Source organism: Nicotiana sylvestris, chromosome 7 (genome assembly GCF_000393655.2).
Source record: "Nicotiana sylvestris chromosome 7, ASM39365v2, whole genome shotgun sequence".
NCBI classification, from domain to species: domain Eukaryota; kingdom Viridiplantae; phylum Streptophyta; class Magnoliopsida; order Solanales; family Solanaceae; genus Nicotiana; species Nicotiana sylvestris.
Genome location: NC_091063.1, coordinates 77,470,057 through 77,491,150, shown reverse-complemented (window position 1 = coordinate 77,491,150; position 21,094 = coordinate 77,470,057). Strand labels below are relative to the sequence as shown.

At 36.4% G+C, this 21,094-nt stretch overlaps 3 protein-coding genes across 3 annotated transcripts; all 3 read left to right on the top strand.

The window, feature by feature from the left end:
• The first annotated feature begins 548 nt into the window (after window positions 1-548).
• On the top strand, window positions 549-7,343 carry LOC104242358 (DEAD-box ATP-dependent RNA helicase 32). The gene is made up of 8 exons (XM_009797395.2): window positions 549-1,050; window positions 3,266-3,541; window positions 4,351-4,674; window positions 4,967-5,158; window positions 5,289-5,444; window positions 5,571-5,989; window positions 6,297-6,460; window positions 6,793-7,343. Exons 1-8 carry the CDS (start codon window positions 676-678, stop codon window positions 7,125-7,127), a joined length of 2,241 nt encoding a protein of 746 aa, XP_009795697.1. The 5' UTR covers window positions 549-675; the 3' UTR covers window positions 7,128-7,343.
• Window positions 7,344-9,228: 1,885 nt separating this feature from the next.
• Window positions 9,229-15,495, top strand: LOC104242357 (polyadenylate-binding protein RBP45). Its single transcript, XM_009797394.2, has 7 exons — window positions 9,229-9,676; window positions 10,479-10,944; window positions 13,507-13,562; window positions 13,637-13,767; window positions 13,853-13,949; window positions 14,021-14,170; window positions 15,206-15,495. Exons 1-7 carry the CDS (start codon window positions 9,350-9,352, stop codon window positions 15,206-15,208), a joined length of 1,230 nt encoding a protein of 409 aa, XP_009795696.1. The 5' UTR covers window positions 9,229-9,349; the 3' UTR covers window positions 15,209-15,495.
• Window positions 15,496-16,532: 1,037 nt separating this feature from the next.
• Window positions 16,533-20,823, top strand: LOC104242356 (purple acid phosphatase 18-like). The gene is made up of 5 exons (XM_009797393.2): window positions 16,533-16,868; window positions 18,233-18,901; window positions 19,724-19,912; window positions 19,990-20,078; window positions 20,354-20,823. The coding sequence occupies exons 1-5, from the start codon at window positions 16,704-16,706 to the stop codon at window positions 20,574-20,576; spliced, it is 1,335 nt and encodes a 444-aa protein (XP_009795695.1). The 5' UTR covers window positions 16,533-16,703; the 3' UTR covers window positions 20,577-20,823.
• The last annotated feature ends 271 nt before the right edge of the window (window positions 20,824-21,094 follow it).

Genomic DNA, 21,094 nt, shown 5'->3' with positions numbered 1-21,094 from the left:
CTAACTCCCTCTAACAAACTTTAATTTCTAACAAATTAAACGCTTCCACTAACTCCAGCAGAACAAGTAAAAGTCCTTTTATATAACCCAATACACATAAAGTTAAATTTACTTAAGCCATGCAATTGACTCCTGTCGCAGCACTTTCTGAGCCAAGGGAAGAAAAAAAAAAGCAATTGATCAATTAGATTCTCATACAGATATATACAAAGCAAAAACTATTCCTTTTATTTTCTTGACAAACAAATAAAAAAACTATCTTTAAGTAATTATTTAAAATAAAATTAAATTAAAATGTAAATTATTTTTTGTTAGCATTACTTATGAATCAAATATATTGTTGTAATCATCTCATTTTATAATGTTAACAGCTTTAAAAATATTTTTGTCTTTTTAACAGAAAAAAATTCTACCAGCACTTGTTTACCAAATACTTCAGTAACTTTTTTTATGTTTCAGCACTTTTATGCAAACATCTATGTGATTATTTTTAAAATTAAGTTTGTGCTTAAAAGCTAGTACTTTTTCCAGCTAATGTAGACAGGCTCTACATTTCCCTTCCGGCGAGACACCGTCTCTTTCATTGAAACCCTAAATCTCTGGGAGAATCACCATAACTCTCACTTGGCTATGCTAATTTGAAGAACACAAAACACAGAAATCCATTGGAAAGGTATGAGAAAACACACGCCTAAATCACGTAAAGCTAAAATACAGAGCCGCTTATCAGAGGTTCATGAAATTGAACTTCTGGAAGCATGGATAGAATCGGGTAAACCCGAATCCGGTTCCAACCCGCTATCACTTGAGTTATTACCACACAAAGCTCCGGTTGGACGCCTTCCTGATGGTTCGTTCTCTAGGTACGCCGGTTGTGACAGGTTCAGCCAGTTGCCGGTTAGTAAGAAAACTAAGGATGGGTTAATTGATTGCAAATTCAAAACCATGACTGACATTCAAAGGGCTTCTCTACCGCACTCTCTTTGTGGCCGTGACATACTTGGGGCTGCAAAAACTGGTTCTGGAAAGACATTAGCTTTCCTAATTCCGGTACGTTTGCAAGTATTTTTTAGATGATATTTTAGAGCTTCAATGTTTTTTAACCTATTATAGTAGGTTAGTTACCATTTATTTTAGGTTACTAATCCATTCTTATGAGATAGATTTACCTAAAGTTACCTTTTAGATGACATGATATTGTAAATTATTTTTGCACCATTAATGCATAGAACTTAACCTCATAACCTTTTTCACATTCTAGTCTTTCAGTTTTGGATTTTTATTCTCATCGGTTGACTTGGGCAGTGAATTATACATAAATGAATAGCTATGCTTTTACTGACGAAGCATAAATGAATAGAGGTGTTAGTTATTGGATAATATCCATGCGAGATGAACAAAAAGTGATGGTGTTGTACGTAGTTCTTTGATTCATTTTTAAAAAAGGCTGTTATCTCAGCATGACACAATATTGCAAACAATGGAACCTGATCAATTACTGCAATCTATAACTACACCAGCTTAACAGAAAATTAAAAGGACTGGAATGAATAAATGGTGCTTATGCCATTGCGTTTTTGGAAGAGAAAGAGATAGATGGATACGTTACGGAAGGAGAAATGGATTCGATGAAGAATTGAAGATGGAGTTTTGTGGGGAATATGAGATTGGAGTAGTGGAGTGAAGCAGCAAACAATAACTTATAATTTGATACTAGTGACTTAAATAAGAAAGCTTCAAGCTAAAAATTGTGCATCCATAAACTGTCAGAAGGAAAACAGGTATGAGGTGCCTAGTACTTGTAAAAAATGAGGTGCCTAATTCAATAAGAGTCAATGGATCATATACCCTTTTTTTTGGTAATAAATGCAAGTGAAATTGCAACCCGATCACGACAATTGTGTCTCTGGTACCAAGAGGCTGACCAAAACATAGGAAGACCTATCCGCATCCAAAGGTGTGGCCTAGTGGTTAATGAAGTGGGTGAAAATCTTGGAAATCAGCGTTCAAATTCGAGCATAGGCAAAAAATATTGATTTCTTCCCATCTGGTGGGACAAATTTACCCGGTACCTGTGCTGGTGGAAGAAGCAGGTACCTGAGAGAAGAGTCGAGGTGCACACTAGTTGGCTTGAAAAAAGAATGTAAGGAAATTATCTATTTTCTGTTAATTAAAAAAATTGTCTATATGCTTCTCCAACTCGAAGTAATTTGAGTCATTGTCTGACCAAACTCTTTCTAATTCTTTTGACATGAACTTGGCTCTTGGAACTACGAAATCTTAGATGCTATTAGCTGATCTCCCTGCCCAAAAAAGTCATGATTCCTCTTGAAAAGGTTAAAAGTGGTTTATCGAACAATGTGTACGAGAGCATTGAGAGCAAATGAAACATATTACCATACAAATCTTCAATGCTATTAGCTGATCTCCCTGCCCAAAAAAGTCTTAAAATTCTGCCCGACAAAGTTAAAAAATGATTTATCGAACAATTTGAACGAGATCAAATGGAAATATTTTACCATGTTTTTTTTATGATTGTGTAGTGCAGGCATTCTATCTGGATTTGGTATGAATGTTGACTTCACATTATATGAACCGTCATGTGAAATAGCTCATATTCATGGAAAATCATCCCCTTGTTTTCCTTGACAAAAGAAAGTAGATGTCCAATCTCTTATGTGGATTGCTGCTTAGATGTCCAATCTATTGGACAATAATGGCGGGAATAATACGAGGATTATATAATAAAAAAAGGGCAGTCCGATGCACTGAGCTCCCACTATGCTCGGGGTCCGTGGAAGAGCTCGAGGATTAAATAATAACAGGATTTATTTTATGGATATACTTAGGAAGATGTTTGGTTCATTGGACTAAAAATGAGATATACAGGGTATAATATAAAGCATGTGCTTGGTTTACGTAACTTTTGTTTCCAATTTTAACTTGGGATGTTTTAAAGGACTTTGGAAGAAGAGCCGCGGAGAAGGACATCTTTGTCCTTTCCGGTATTAGTTAATCCCTGGATTCCCACCCTCAATGTGGGATAGGATAATACCACAATGTTGGTATAATCTAATCCGGGGATTCGTTAATCCCGTATTCGAAAAGGCAACCAAACACAGAGATAAGGTAATCTCACATTTATTCCAGGATTATTATCCCTTATCCCACCAACCAAACAAACCCTTAGTTCTTTAGTAGTATTATATCTTGTTTTTTTCCCCATCTTAATAAATTAAGCCACTTAATTAGATTTGATTTCTAGGTGTTAGAGAAATTGTATAAAGCTCGATGGGGAGAAGAGGATGGTGTTGGATGCATCATAATGTCTCCCACAAGGGAGTTAGCAGGGCAACTTTTTGACGTACTGAAATCTGTTGGGAAGCATCACGGCTTTAGTGCTGGCCTTCTGATTGGTGGCCGCAAAGATGTTGACACTGAAAAAGAGCATGTTAATACGCTGAACATCCTGGTCTGCACCCCTGGCCGGCTTCTTCAGCATATGGATGAGACACCGAATTTTGATTGTTCACAACTTCAGGTCCAGTTAGCAACTTTCTCCCTCTCTGTATCATCATGACTTGTTTTCTGATTTGCTCCTACTATATTAATGTTAGTATAACTACCTTGCACGGCAGGCAATGCTGTAATTTGCTCATCATAGCATTCCAATCGTATTTGCATAGCATCTAAGGCACTGATTGACTCTCCTTTTTCCCCCTAGGGTTTGGAACCTGCTTCCTTTACTCTGTTTTTTCTTGGAAACATAGCTATCGAACAGTAATCTGATGAATCTAGTATAATATTTGAAATTATTATCCTTCATCTTTTGTTTATTCTCCTTTAATTGTTTCTTCAAAGACACCGCCTTTCTGTAATTTTCTGATATATAGATGCACATATATGTGTATTTTTCTGATAAGTAGTATTCTTAGTACTAGGTTATTTGTTTTTTTATTGGATGCTCTTATAAAATCTACCAAATTGTTTCATTGTATTTTTTTTTGGTTAGAGTCATCAATCCTATATCTTTTGTTGTAATTGCTTTTTGATACATGCCTTGTCCGCCAAATATTTGAAAAGTTTGAATCCTCTTTAAAGAAGACCACCCTGATGTCTTCATTTGTGCTACTTAGAAAATAAAAAAGTATGTGCGTATTTATTATGTTAGAAAGACCAAGTAAAAAAAGATATTTTTGAAATTACAAATCGTATGTTTCGTATTGCTTTGCATCCTGCTGTTCGCTGTCTTTTGACAGAACACATGTGTACCTGTCTTCCTCCTATATGTTAGAATTATTATGTTTATTTAGTTGGTGACTTGGGTACATTTTTCTGGCTAGGGAGCAGGTTTTAGTTCTTGATGAGGCAGATCGTATTCTTGATGTGGGGTTTAAAAAGGAATTAAATGCAATCATTTCACAATTGCCTAAACATAGGCAGACCTTGTTGTTTTCAGCAACTCAGACGAAGTCTGTTCAAGATTTGGCAAGGCTCAGTCTGAAAGACCCCGAATATTTGGGTGTGCATGAGGAGTCTGATACTGCAACTCCCAACCGCTTGCAACAAACAGCAATGCTTGTTCCTCTCGATAAGAAATTGGACATGTTATGGAGTTTTATAAAGGCACATCTTAATTCAAGGATATTGATTTTCCTATCAAGCTGCAAGCAGGTATCTGGAACTTCTTCTTAGGGTTTTCTAAAATCGAGACTTTACGGTGGAGAACTTTTTGTCGTGGATTTGACATGAATATTGCACTTAAACCTAGAGCACTGGAAAAACGAGTTTACTGCCTAATGTCGAAAGCACTGATTACATTAGTTATATCACCAGTTTTTGAAAAAGTAAAATATCTATCTGTATATTGAATCAGGTTTCAGCGTATTCAAAAGCTCAAAATTTTGCTCTTATTTTTCTGTGATTTATTTCCTTTTGTCATTTTTTATTGTTTCCCATTCAACAGGTAAAATTTGTATTTGAAGCTTTCAAAAAACTCCGTCCTGGAATTCCCCTCAAATGTCTTCATGGAAGGATGAAGCAAGATAGAAGGATGGGAATTTACTCCCAATTTTGTGAACAACGTTCTGTTTTGTTCTCCACTGATGTTGCTTCAAGGGGGCTTGATTTTAATAAGGCTGTTGATTGGGTTGTCCAGGTTAGTTCTTAATGTTTTATCGAGTCGAAAGACTGATATGTAGTTATTGATTTTTCATCCATTAAAGGACATGGATGCTATTGTAAGAAAGTAGAAATTTGACATGCAGTTGACGCAAATTCCCTTTCAGGTGGACTGTCCTGAAGATTGTGCCGCTTACATACACAGAGTTGGCCGCACTGCTCGATACCTTTCTGGGGGGAGATCTCTTTTGTTCGTGATGCCATCTGAGATGAAAATGCTTGAAAAATTGGAAGAGAAAAAGATTCCCCTTCGAGTTATCAAGGTGGGATTTCATCCACTTTTGCTTAACCACTGAATTTGAGGGCATAAAATTATATTCTCTCTTTTCACATGCAGCATATGTCCTGTTGTTGGCTGATTATCATTTTTTATTAATCATGGTGAACAGGCAAATGAAAAGAGGATACAGTCTGTCTCCGATCTACTTGCTTCTTTATTGGTCAAGTACCCTGACCTACAGCATCTGTCTCAAAGGGCTTTTGTGACATACTTGAAGTCCATACACAAACAGAGAGATAAAGAGATCTTTGATGTTACAAAACTTCCAATTGATGAATTCTCTGCTTCGTTGGGTCTTCCTATGACTCCAAAAATCCGCTTTCTGAAACAGAAGCTCAAAGGGAAGACAGTGTCTGAAGCATTATCTCTCCTGCCAGATGACACAAGCAATGACAATTTGTTGGAACTTCCAATTAAGAAGCCAGATACAGGTAAATCAGAAGGAGAAGAAGTGGAGGAAGACCTCCTTCTAGCTAAGGAGACACAAGAAGTAGGAGAACTCAAAATTAACAGCAAAGGAGATGATATGTACGTCAATCACTTCTTTATATTGTCTATTTGATGTGTAGAACTTTCTTCTAAGCAAGAAGGCATTAGCTAAGTTGAATGGATTTGTTGCTAATCTAACTTGCGTTGATGGTGGAACTGCCATTTTGGAAAATCTTTCATTAAGCAATGATCTGCTGACTTTAAATATATGATGATATGATGTTTCATCACCAGGATACTCTTCTAGCAATTCACATTTCTCTTAGCTGCTGCTCTTTTTATGTAGTGTTTATAATCTTCTTTGTGATTGATTTTGCTTCCGGTTCTTGTTTGAATTGTTTTGTAGGCCGGTCACTAGAGTTTTGAAGAAAAAGAAACTAAAGATCAATGTCCACAGACCTGTAGGGACAAGGGTTGTGTTTGATGAGGAAGGAAACACTTTACCACCTCTTGCAAGATTAGCCGACACAAGCGGTGGTGCTGACTCTGTGCAGCTTAACAAAGAAAAAGGTGCGACTGATATATCCAAAAGTCTCAAAGGCTTTTGTTCCAAGATCTTGTACTATCTGAGATTGTTTTTATTATATCCAAGTAATATCTAGGAATTTGCTGCTTTTGATCCAACATTTTTGAACTTGCATTATCAAATCTAACTAGCTGTTTCCTGCGTATTCTGCATAATCTGCAGCAAAATTTGGTTATTTGATCCTTGTTCTGTTTTCAGCCCTGAAGTGATTATTTTATTGCTGATGTTAAGTCACTAGATATTTTATTAGCTCATCTCATTTTCAATTGCATATGTTGCTTTCTTACACTTTGTTTTATTCTTGTTGTCAATGCAGTAAATCAGAGATATGCTGAGTTGAGAAAGAACTTGAAGTTGGCCGACAAGGAAGACAAGGATTTGGACCGCAAACGTCTCAAAGAAAAACGAATCAAGGAGAAGATGAAGTATAAGAGAGGTAGAGAGGAAGAGGAAGAGGAAGAGGAAGATGAAGAACTCTCCGGGTCAGATGGGGAACTCCCCGGAGGTAGAGTCAATAAGAAAACCAAGATTTTTGACAGTGATGACGAGAAACCAAAGGACATGGCTGAAGAGGGTATTGCTGCTGACGCTATATCTGTGGCAGAGCAAGAGGAGTTGGCTCTGAAGTTGCTAAGTTCTATGAACTCGTAATGGAAGAACATTTTGATAGCTGAGATTCATATTATTCTCAGCATAAATTTTGTTATAGTACCTTGAATAGTTCCATACAGTAGAATTTATTGGGTAGCTTACAGGGGAACATGAAATGGATTGGCAATATGCCAGTTGCTTTCTTGCCCAATTTAAGCAAAATGTAATGTTTTTGTGCCTGGAAGATAAATGAGAGTATTTTTCTGCGGTTCTCAATGTTGTCTTTTTGCAATAGATAAGGTTTTAAAATGAAAGTGACTATTTTTGGGAAATTAAAAAAAGTGACCTTTTGGTAACAGTCACTAAACAGGGAGTTCTTATGTCAAAGAAGTGACGAATAAAAGTGTCCCTTTTGGGGACAATTTACTGATTAAGAATTGCAATTTAAGTGATCAAAAAGTTACTTACTTTCGTTAAAGCATTAGGAATTCGAATTTTAGTGCATATAGTTGGACATTTCTTTTCTAAAAATAACTTGGGGTTTTTAGACGAATAGTCGGTCAATTCACTTTATATTTTTTCTAGCTGATATAAATAGAGTATACATGGTTTTACACATATTATACATAAATACTATATGTCTGCCGGTTTATTTTTGATTAGATGGTTGGTTGGACGATTATTTAATTAATTTTTCAAATAAACTATGTGAAAATATAAATAAAAGTAATGAATGACAAAAACATGGGGCTTTTGCATCTATAACCGGTTTTGGGGTCACAATTGAACCTATACCCACTTTACAAAAAAAAAAATTGCAAGCCTACCCATTTTACGATCAACTTTAGACTTATCCGGTTTGAAGTTAAAAAAATTAGTCTGAAGTGAAAAAATTGCACTTCATATACACTTAAGGCCAAATAGGCCTGAAGTGCAATCAATGGTTTCATGCACTTAAGACCAATAAATTTGAAGTGAAAAATTGTACTTCAGATGCACTTAAGGCCAAAAGGCCCGAAGTGCAATAAACGTTTCCCTACACTTAAGGCCGACAAGTATGAAGTGAAAAATTACATTTCAGATGCACTTAAGGCCAAAAGGTCCGAAGTGCATCCAACGTTTTCATGCACTTAAAGGCTAAATAAGCCCGAAGTGCAAATTGCCCAAAAATAGAAAATTATTCTTCGAATTTTAATAATTCAATATATGGTTTAATACCTAAATCTACTCCAAACGAGCTCAAATTTAAAACATAACCTCCAAATATCATCAAGAACAAACCCCCAATCATCAATTTGTCAAAACAACAAAAAATCTAACGAACCCATTTTGCAATTGAGAAAAAGAAAAAGAAGAAACCCTAAGCAATAGTAAAAAAATAAATAAAGCACCGCAATAACTTACTATTGTAAAACATCATAAACTACCTTAAAATATGTCCACAAACACCATATAAAATCACTGTTACCCGAATAAGAAGAAAGATGAGAAAAATGTCTGGAGTTGTTTAAATAGTGGGTACAAGTTTTAAAAAAAATAATTTAAAAACAAGTTAAATGTGCGCAATCAAATAGGACGCTCCGTGCAATTTTTACCAAAAATATGTGGGCTGGAGGGAGCCAAATATGAAATAGGGAAAGTGCACAAATAGCCGTTTTAAGACCCAATATTTAATGAATAGTCAGAAATTATTTTTTTTGTTAAAGTTTAGATGTGCCAAAATCGATTTCACGGAGTAGGTAAAATTTAAATCGCGAGTATGAAGTTTCAATGGAAGGTCTGGCGTTACGCTTTGTGAAAGGCTAACTTCAGACCTCAAGCTTGGAGATTAAATGAAGTTCAGCTTCAGACTTCGATATGAATTGAGACTCTAACATAGTCTAATTTCATACTTCTTGAAGGTATGAGAAAGAAGAAGAATAAGAACCAACAACAATAGCCTGAACAGTTTGAAGTTAGTCAAAATTGGCTAAAATTTAAATAATTGGATATGTTTTAATAGGGATGCTCAAAACGGCTACTCAGTGTCATTTCTACAAAATAAATACGGTCCATATGGGTTGGGCTGACAAGGCCCAAATATCCATCCATTCGCTACACGGGTCCCCTGCTGACTAGCTCTTATAAGGCCCACATGCGCTTCCAAATCTCCCCCCCCTCTCCCCCCTCTTCGGCGAGAACCTTATCTCTCGTCACGGTATAATCACATTGAACCCTTTTGTTCTCTTTCTTACCTAGGGTTTCTTCTTCTTCATCAATCCGGCTCGTTCAATTTCTTCAAAATGATGCCACAAAGTGGAGTTGCTCAACCACCTATGGCTCCTATGTCGATGGATCAGCATCAGTACCAGCAGCAGGCTCCACCGCCGACACAACAACAACAATGGATGATGCCACCTCAACAGCCACAACAGCCGCAATTTCAACCTCAATCTCAACCTGCTTGGGCTCAGCAGGCATCGCAACAACAGTACGGTGCTATGCCGACGACAAACCCTAACCCTAGCCCTACCGGTAATCCTAACGAGGTTCGGTCTCTTTGGATTGGGGATTTGCAGTATTGGATGGATGAGAATTATCTCTCCACTTGTTTCTATCATACCGGCGAGGTAATTTTACAAATCTAACCCTGTTTCCATTCGTTTGCAGTTTTTAGGAAAAATATTGTTAAATTAAGGAAATAAATGCTAGAAAATCGTAGTTGCTTAGGTGATTGTAGACGTGGGGAGAAAACTTTCGTATTTCTGATATAGTTTGCTGACGCTGTTTCTGACTTTCAAAACAATTTCTTAAATTTATGATGCATTCCTCACATTTTTCCGCCAGGCTGTTTTTTAGGAGATGGTAGTTAAATGTTTTCCTCTTCATTTCGTTTCAGCTGATTATCTGTTTTCATTTGTGTGGAGTCGATTGAATTTGGAAAGATTGCCTTATCATTTAAATTTCTCTTTTGCATTTAGTTGCAATTTATTTTAAGTGGCTTAGGTGATTGATAGAAAAGGAGGGGGTGAAAATTAATATAGTAACTTAGAAAAAGAACAAAATTACCCAAGAGTGTGTCCTAGTGGTCATTAAAATGGTAGGAGAACCGTGAGGTCTTAGGTTGAAAGCGCAGTGGGTAAAAAAATACTAGGTGATTTCTTTTCATTCACCTAAGATTTAGTGGGTAGAGTTACCTGGTATCCTGTAGAATAGCTGAGGTGCACGCAAGCTGGCTCGGACACCACCGTCATCCCAGAAAAAAGGAGAAGAAAAATTGGAGGTGAATTTAGAAGATGTATTGAAGTATTTAAAGATTGCCTAGAAGAGGAGGGGTTGGGAACCAATATTAAAGCTCAATATTTGCTTTAGTGTATCATTGAACTGGCTCTTTGTTTTGCATTATTATAATGGCTTCATTGTTTTGTGCAGCTTGTTTCTGCTAAGGTCATTAGGAACAAACAAACTGGTCAGTCTGAAGGTTATGGATTCCTTGAGTTCAGGAGTCATGCAGCTGCAGAAACTATTTTACAGACGTATAATGGCACTTTGATGCCAAATGTGGAACAGAATTTCCGTATGAACTGGGCCTCTCTTGGTGCCGGTGAGAGGCGAGATGATTCAGCTGAGCATACAATATTTGTTGGTGATTTGGCTGCTGATGTGACGGATTATATGCTACAAGAGACATTCAAATCTGTGTATTCATCGGTAAAAGGTGCAAAAGTTGTAACAGATAGAATCACTGGACGTTCCAAGGGCTATGGATTTGTCAAGTTTGCCGATGAGAGTGAACAATTGCGTGCTATGACCGAAATGAATGGCGTCCTCTGTTCAACTAGGCCCATGAGGATTGGCCCCGCTGCGAACAAGAAACCAGTGGGTACACCGCAGAAAGGTATGGCCATGTCATCCTTTCATATGCTGTTCTGAAGGTGGATTTTTTCTGCTCGAAATGTTGTTTGCAGTAGGAATTGTGCTGTTTGTTGTATGCGACTCTGCGTTCCTGATTTTTGTCCCAGACTCCCAGTGGTGCTATAAATTTCCTGACATGTTCAGAGTTTTAAGTTGATTGGTTTTTCAGCTATGCACTTGAAGAAACGGAATCTTTAAAATCCTTTTCTTCCATTACTTAACTTCTACACTTGGGGGCATTTAATTATTTCGAAATGTGCACAAACTTATAAAACTCGTGTTGTCTCAAAGCAGGAAACAAAGAGGCTCTCATATGGGGGCCTGGAACTGATTTCAGCTGAAATGATTCCACTTTAGTGCGTGGCCTCATTTTAGGTCAGTTTATTCGTTTATGTCACGCTTCCTTTTTCGTATTCTTGTGGCATTCTTATGCTACATTTAGTTAATTTCCGGTTCCAGAATTACTATTATGAGCCTTAGTAAATTTATTTCCAATTCTATCGAAGTTTAAATTTCCTTCCTTCATTTTTCCAGTTTATTTAATTAAATTTCCTTCCTTCATTTTTCCAGTTTATTTAATTCCTCAGCTGGCCTTGTGTAATTTCAGTTAGGATCAATCTCTCACACCTTTAAATAATGCTGTGGCGAGCTGTTTCCATTCATTTCCTTACAATTCTTTGCCTTTCTTTGTGTGTCACGTTCAGAGCTGTCTGTGTTAATGGTGTATGCTACTAATTCTGGGAACTCAAGTTCAACTATCAGCACCTTTTCTCTCGCAGTTTGAGTAATGTAAAATTGATAAATCTTGTAGGAGATGCAAAGAAGATTTATATGACTAGTTTTATTCTCAAGATGAGATGCCTTGAGGTGGTTCTACCTTTTTAGCTCTAATACACTTTTTGAAAACCACTTCATCCAAAAAGAAAAAGAAAAAAAAAAGAAAAACATTCTTGATAACCAAGTTCTAATACACTTGTTGGACATTACTCTTTCCGTTCCAATTACTGTCCTCCACTGGTTTTTATTTGTCCAATTGGTCATTTGGAAATAATATTAGAAACTAAATGAAAGATTCTCAAGCTCTAACCTCTTGTTTTCAGAATACTGAAATGTATAAAACAATCCATTTGTGAAGAACAGCTGACTAAGTTGGAAATGGGTGGTGTAAACTCGTGGACAATGCTCTTCTATTCCAATTATACATTGGCTTTCATTTTTTGAATTAGTCATTTGGTCATTTGAAAATAATATTTAGAGATTTAGAAACTACATGAAAGATTCCGCAAGTTGTAATCTTTTGTTCCCAAATTACTGAAATGCTGAAGACAATCGACTAACTAAGAGCAGCTGACAAGAAGATGGAAATGGGGGAGTAGAAACTTGTAGATCAAAATGGCTGTTCAGTACATATGTTGGAATACCTTATGTGCATATAGGGTGTATGGATGCTAGTACTAGCATAATTGCTTAGAAATAATATATTAGCTTCAGTGGGGCCGTCTTCCATCTTTTATTTTTTCCTTGGTTGCTGTTGTGATATCTGCATTGTAAGTTCAAAAACTTTTGACAAACAAGGAAGGGTAGCTCAAGTTGAAAGCACCCTCCACCTCCAACAGTTGCGGGTTCGATTCTCCATGTTAAGATATAAAAAAAAGGGTTCAAATACTTATGACACGGTTTCGCTCTTTGATTTGTAAAATTGTTTTGCTATCCAAAAGAAAATGATTCATTTGAATATCTCCTCTTTTTAAACTTGTTATCTTATAAGTGGACTGCAGTTACCAATATACGATAGAAGACTTATTCATTGAATACATAATGCACTGATACTTTTAGAATACCATAAAAAGTATTTCTAATTTTTTCATGATTCAAGGGGTACTCTGTTGATATTTTGTTGTTTGGTTTTTGGATTTAAGAATTAGAAGGGCTTGTTGACTGTCTAAAGTCAGTATGCTGTCAGTAGAATGGTTCTCGAGCTCCTTCAGCTCATCGCCCTATGAACTGCCTTGCAATTTGTTTTAACAACGGAACATGTATCAGGCCTAGGAGTTCTATATCCATGACTTTCAAGGAGCATGCATTCACGTGTAAGGATATGAAGTAATGCCGTTATGCTTGTGAATACTCCTGATCAAAGGATCATCTTTGGTCTTCTTTTAGGGGTGGCAGAGTGCCTTTATTTAAATAAGCTGTTGTTAAGTTTCTGCTTGCTCTATGTATGAATGTGTTCGTTTGTTTCAGCTGCTCATGGATTTTCTTTTCATAAAAGCCGTGGCGGGGAAATGTAAAATGGTTGCTAGAATGAGTTGGTGTAATGGTGCAATTGTTTTAAAAAAAATATATTTTCTGTTTTAGAAGTATCCTCATACTCCGAATATATAAAGCTTGGGTCAATTGATGCCTATTCTCTCTTTCTTTGTTTCTTCTTTTATGCTTCTGTGTTACTGTTCATTTTCCTCTATGTGTTGGAGAGTCTGCCTTTCTTAGATGCTAGCACTTTTGATGACTGCATTTCTACTCTTCACATCTTTTATCATTGCAGCTATTTATCAAAATCCTCAAGCAACTCAAGGCGAAAGTGACCCCAATAATACAACTGTGGGTAGCTTGTTTTGAAGTAAGTTTGTTTTTCTAGTGTATGCCCTTCTAACCGTTCACATTCAAATGTGCAGATATTTGTTGGTGGTTTGGATCCCACTGTTGCAGAAGAGCATTTGCGGCAGGTATTCTCCCCATATGGTGAATTGGTTCATGTGAAGATAGTTGCTGGAAAACGCTGTGGTTTTGTTCAGTTCGGTACTAGGTAATGTCACTGTGCAATTAAAATGTCTCTTACTAGATTTCTTGTCCATGTTCTTTTCTCATGTTCTATCACATGCCATTTCCAGAGCTTCTGCTGAGCAGGCTTTGTCAAGCTTGAATGGCACACAATTGGGAGGACAAAGCATTCGGCTTTCTTGGGGGCGTAGCCCCTCTAGCAAACAGGTTTTTGCCTATCTTTCTAGTTTTAAACTTAGATACATTCGCTACTGTTTTGACTCTGATTCTCTATGTAGACTGACCAGACTCAATGGGGTGGTAGTGGTGGCGCGTATTATGGGTATGGCCAAGGATATGAGGCTTATGGATATGCTCCACCTGCTCAGGACCCTAATATGTATTATGGAAATTACCCAGGATATACGAATTATCAGCAGCCACAGCAGGTATGACAAATTTGGCCTTGAAGGTCTCTCTGGCTTGCCATTTTGGTGTTTTGATGAGGAACCAAATATTGTATTTTTGGGTATCAGCATTTTTCTCTGATTATGATGCTAGTTCAGTAAGTACATGGGTTTCTACCAGTAGGGGTGGCAAATGGGCTGGGTTTGGGCGGGTCTAAATGGGCTGGACTAATAAATGGGTCATTGCCCAACCCTGCCCAAAGTCTACTTGGGTCAAGATGGGCTAATCAAGGGGTCATAACCCAACCCGCCCAACTTGACCAAACTTTTGCTGCTTCATGATTTTTACACAGATAATTTTGCATTCTTATTTACTTCACATGTTAGATACTCTCAAATCTTTTTAATGTAAAAAGAAAAATGAGAATTAAGCTGTAAAAAGGTATAATACTAATCATTTAACTGCAAGCTTTCAACATGCTTTTTAATGGTAGAACACAACTTTTTTTTTATCTGGTTCCGATGTTAATACGTATACTAATTTTCTTTATATAAAGAGAGAAAAGAGAATAATGCCATAACATCTACAAATTTTATTATGTTGTATTTTTCAGAAAGCAAAAGTTAATTAAGCTAATACTAATATGTAACTCCTAACTAATCCAACAATCTAAAATCTTATAATAGTAATAAATTAAGGTTCTATTCAGCTGCAATTTGAATAGTCTAGTTGCATATTTATTTATTTAATAGTCATTGGAAACTTGTTAATCAGAAATTTATACAAATATACATATAATCTAGATGGATGACAGAATACCATCTCTAAACATGATTAGAAGGAAGTAAAAAATTCCTTTAATCTATCTTGGGTAGTAATTCGTTTCTAGTTTCGTCAAATATATGCAATATCTAGTTTTCTGTCTTGCTAAACCTTTTTTTGTTGCCTGCTCTGACTTGTGTTTTTTAACTTTCTGCTTAGTCTAGTGGTTCGTTGCGTATGGACTTTCTTATGGCAAGGACTATTTTTTCCTTCAAGTATATTTTCTCATTTGTTGTTTTCATTCACATTTGCAGTGATGTTGCTCATTTTCAAGGAGGCAAATTGGTAGATGGTGTTCAAGTTTCCAGTGCTCAGGCTTGATGTTTCCAGTTAGTGGGACTGGTTGTACAATGTTTTGATAAGTTGAGTGATCGTGTGAGTTTTTTGTGAGACATTTTCTTTTCTTCTGTCTGTAATTGGTGAAATTTGAGTTTGCTGTTACGTTGTATGTGTACCGAAACCTTCTGAGCATTATCTTGACCTAATATCCGAATTTTATTGGCCGATGCATTAATGTTTTAGGCTCTCCGGTAAATTTGTCATACTTTTTTCTTGGTTTTGTAGTTCTTGTCTCCTAATTTCATGTTAGCCATGATGTACGGATTTAATTGCAAGCAGCTTTCAAATTGAAGTTGCTGAATGTGATGCCTGAAGTTGACGAATGAAAATAGTTGAAAATAGCTGTATTTTGGTAAGAGAAGAAATAAGAAATTCCAGAAGTACAGGTGCAGCTGGAGTTGAGATTGGGAGATGTATTTTGGAGTCCTATGAGGCGCAAAACTGATATTCAGCGGAACTCTATTAGTTTGTCTTCAATTCACAATCCGTCTTCTTTGCCATCCTTTTTTAATTGCTAGTGGTTTTATTAACTACTACTGTACATTATAGCTAAAGCCAAGTGGAACTCAGTTTCTTGTAACAGCTGCTCAATACTCAAAAATACTTTGCGATAGTTCCCACACCCAACTTGTTTGGATTGTTGTTACTTGTCGTTTTATAATGTATTGTATTGTTTAATGAATTGCAACATTACTAAGAAAATAATAAGAAAGGGCATGATGAGAGAAAAAAGCAAGACAACAAATCGCACAAAATTCGTCATTTTATAAATTGATATTTTTTATTGTGATATAATGATGGATTTAGCGATAAAATTAAATTTAAATAATAACTAAAACACACAGTAACCATACAATAGATAACAACCATCCAAACAAGCATTAACGTAAATATGAGACAATTTCAGCTATATCTTCTGGGGGTTGATTAAATAATTTAACTGGTCCGGTCTTGGACTTATTTAGGATATTCACATTTTTAATTGTACAAATATTCAAGCATTTCTACTGAAGCTATGTACTATTTGAAGAGAAGATAGAGAAAAAACAAGAGAGTAACGATCTTAGATACTATAATGTTCCAAAATGTACAAATCCAAAAAAGTAAATCCTCAAACAGGAAAATGTACGCAACAGAACCAAGTTCATTTCTTCATGCAGTTGATTTGACTATCTATAAATCCACGTCCACCGACTGACATTCTATTACTTATGTTTTACTACTACCTTTTTTATAAATCGAAAAAAGAAAAAGGAAAAAGCGGGGAGATATTGGGGTTGGTTATTGTAGGTGTGAAGCAAACAAAAAAGCGCGTTGAATGGGGGGAAAGCAAAAGCCAAAAGGAATGATTAGGGGAGTGAGAGTATGAGGACGCTCATTTGCCAAATTTGAAAAAATCCATCAGCACCGATCATGGAACTCAACGTGAAGATAATAATACTACAATTACTCTCTTTGACGGCCGTTTTGTTCATCGGCGCAACTGTCAGAGCTGGAGAAGTAGAATACGTCAGACCTCCACCTCGTAAAGCCTTTCGTTTGCCATGGGATCCTAAGCCTTCCTCTCAACCTCAGCAGGTAATTATTTCACTATTTTAAGTCAGTATAATCATTGCTCTCTCGCCTTCAATTTCTGAGATGCACTTTCCTTCTTAGTGTGTGTCTGTACCTTTCTCTATTAGAAGTAATTTAGTTCTTAAGGAGATTATTTATAGTCACTTTAATATTTATGACTTGTCTTAGATCACAAGTTTTTTTTTTTTTTTTTAAACTCTGTTATGTTCAAACCATATCATATGAAATGGGATGGGAGAGTATTTCTTTTTACCAAAGATATATATTTTTATATTTTAAACAAAAATTTCAGCTGCAACATATAAATCCGCCCATGCCTTTCTCGTTTATATCAATTGGTGTCAATTTCAACTGATTCTACTCAAGTTTTTTGGGATTTGAATCCGGAGTACAGCTAGATAATGTAGCTTAGCATAGTCTAGGAGTTCAACTTACTCTTTGTTATAATTGCTGTGAAATCAGGGGAGCTTAATTATTATTTTTTTGATCTGTTAGGGGTTTTTTGGCAGATGTGATTTTTTTGTTGCTAAAATTTTGTTATTCCTCACTGACTGAAACTCCTTGTTTTGTGTCCCAATGTGTTAGCTTAAAAACTCAACTGTCTTTGAGCTCTTGGATTTACCAATTTTCATCGGTGTCTGTATTTCATACTTTTTTTTTTGAATTGTTATTTCATACTTAATAAAAAAGTAGTTATGATTTTCTAGGTGTTGCTTTCTATGTCTTCCACAGTTCCAATTGCAATGTAACTACGTTAGCAATAATAAAGCTCGTAGACGCCAAAGTTCTTTTCATTATCTGGTCTTCCATTTTCTTTTTGTTTGTCAAGTTGGTTTTATGCCTGTTTAGGAGGACCTAAAATCTTTCCATGGACATTAGTTAGTGGAGTGTAATAATGGCGAAAGGGTGCTTCATGCTTGGTGGTGGTGGTGTGGGGGTGTTTAAAGGTGGGCTGAAAGGTGGTTTTTTGTTGACAATGTTATGTAGGAAATAATGTTTACATATCCAAAAAAGGCAAGTTATTAGAGTATGAGCTTTATGGAAAATGACTAATGCCCATAATAGACTTAAGTGTAAAACATTGTCCTAACTCCTAAGGTCGCAGTTTGGAACTTGGATTTTAGATAAGAAAAAGTAACACAATTCTGTGAAAGCTGCATTTTTCATATCTGGAAGAGGAACAAAATTCAAAGGAAAAGAAATAGGAGGAAGATGGTACGGAAGACTTACTCATATTTTGATGGAAATACTTTTGAGAAGCAGGAATGGAGCTGCCTGTTATGTCCTCCTTAAGTTACGTGTACACTGTTTTGGTGAATAGATGGAGCCTGTATATTTAATCATGTGAATTGATATTCTCTTGGCAGGTTCACATCTCATTAGCTGGGGACAAACACATAAGGGTGTCATGGGTCACAACTGATAAATCTTCTCTTTCAGTTATTGAATATGGAACATCCACTGGAAAATACAGTTTTAAAGCTCAAGGAGAAAGTACCAAGTACAGTTACCTGTTATATAGTTCTGGAACGATACACCATACTGTGATTGGACCATTGCAAGACAACACTGTGTACTTCTACCGATGTGGCGGAGAAGGTCCGGAGTTCCAGCTCAAAACTCCACCATCTAAGTTTCCAGTTACTTTTGCTGTGGCAGGAGATTTGGGCCAGACTGGATGGACGAAGTCAACTTTAGACCATATAGACCAATGTAAATATGATGTTCATTTGCTACCTGGTGACCTTTCTTATGCTGATTATATTCAACATAGGTGGGACACATTTGGTCAACTGGTTCAGCCGCTGGCTAGTGCTAGGCCATGGATGGTGACTCAAGGGAATCATGAAAAAGAAAACATACCATTCATTGTGGATGAATTTATATCTTACAACTCCAGGTGGAAGATGCCATTTGAGGAGAGCGGATCTACTTCAAATCTCTACTATTCATTTGATGTTGCAGGGGTTCATACAATCATGCTTGGTTCATATACTGACTATGATGAGTACTCTGATCAATATAGATGGCTGAAGGTTAGCTGAGCTCTCATTTATTCCTGAAATGGAAACCTTCTACTCCCTCCATTCACTTTTATTTATCCACTATTGACTTTGCACACCCCTTAAGAAATAATAAATAAAGTGCATAATTTACCATGATACCCATATTAATTGGCGAATAGTCTTAATGAATATGAAAAATGATTTGGAATGAGTAATTGATGGTAAGGGCAAAACAGAAAAAATAAATTATTGTTCTCTTTTTCGGAAAAGGCATCAAAACCTGGCTCTGATATTGTGCACACCAGTTGAGCTTCCCATCCCATCTTTTTATTCTTTTTCGGAAAAGGGTTATCAACTACTCCCTCGTTTACTTTTACTTGTCCACTATTAACTTTGCACACCCCTTAAGAAATAATAAATAAAGTGTATAATTTACCATTATGCCCATATTAATCGGTGTATAGTCTTAATGGATTTGGAAAATGATATGGAATCAGTAATTAATGCTAAGGGCAAAACAGGAAAAATAAATTATTTTTCTCTTTTTCGGAAAAGGGATCGAAACCTGGCTAATGAGAATCTATTGTTATGCTAATAAATGAACACCTAGTTCATTTTGTGTTTCATATTAGTACTAGAGGCTTCCTTCGAATTTCACACAATATCCATATGATCTAGCCTCTATCTTCTGGTTATTCAGCTATCTAATTGTTTCAGCCGAGGGGGAAGTAAGGTTGTATGGCATGTATTCAGAGGAAAAAAAACTAAGAATCCCTTGGCATGCTTAATTGAAAAGCATAGCGTCATGTTGTTTTGCTAATATAAATGCATTTATTGGAAATTCAACCGTAGGCTGATCTTCTAAAAGTAAACCGTAAAAAGACTCCTTGGCTGGTTGTGTTATTCCATGTGCCATGGTATAATAGTAACGAAGCCCATCAAGGTGAAGCTGATGACATGATGGCAACTATGGAGCCTTTGCTGTATGCAGGCGGTGCAGATATAGTGTTTGCTGGACATGTTCATGCTTATGAGCGCACGGTATGCCTGGCTTGCTTATTAGCTTTTTATTCTTGATATTGGATGTATAACACAACTATTCTTTTCTTTTACAACAGAAACGGGTTTATAATGGTAGACCTGATCCTTGTGGTGCTGTTCACATAACAATTGGCGATGGAGGAAATAAAGAAGGTTTAGCGCGCAAGTAAGTCTTCCTTGAGTAATTTTTCCTGCTAGCTGAGCACAGGATCCTTAAAATGACAATGGAAGTAAGAAGAGAACTCGTTTAGATCGTAAATGGTCTCTGTATTCTTCTTCGCTTTTCTTTCACACATTTAGCTTAGGTGGTGGTTCATCATAGTTGAATAACTTTACCGTTGCAAAATTTGGATTTAGAAGTTTCTAGGTGCCACTTTAGTTAAAATTAGAGTGGTAGTTATTATGATGCTGAACTTACATGTCATGACAAATTATTGACAGGTACAAGCTACCCCAGCCAGAATGGTCCGTCTTCCGTGAAGCAAGCTTTGGCCATGGTGAACTTGCGATAATTAATTCAACTCATGCCTCTTGGAGTTGGCATAGGAATGATGATGATGAACCAGTAAGGTCTGATCAGGTTCAGATTACCTCGTTGATTGGTTCAGGATGCAGCAGCGTTGCAGGCAGTCATGAACTAAGAAAAATCCTTGTGGATCCTTAGCTCTTTGAAACTGAACTCTTAAACAGGCATGTATATGTATAGTCAGGTGATAGTTATACCTATTTTTAAGCCGTTATATCCTGCTCCTTTATTATCTTGGACTGCACCTAGTAAGACCTCCATTGTAACAGTTTAATCTATCTGGCTTGTTTTGAAGTGGATTAGCACTAAAAATGTTGAGAAGCCAGATGCTTTGATGTTGTTATAATCTCTGTTGCTGGTTTAAGTTGCAATTTTTGTGGCTCAATTTTTTATAGAAATGTAGCATTCCTGGCCTCCCTCTTCCACCGCCCCACGCACACATTTATGGAAAGAAAATAAATGCCCGTGCTTGCTGCATCCAATATGTGTGTTTGGTAAGAAAATCATAGCATAAAGTCATATCGATTATGGCCAGTTTGGTTGGATTCTAGAATCTTTTATGATCATAAAAATAGATTAGACATTGATTAAAACATATTCTGCAAATGTGGTTTTTTTGTAGAGAAGAATGTATTGATTAAGGTATGGAAAGGACC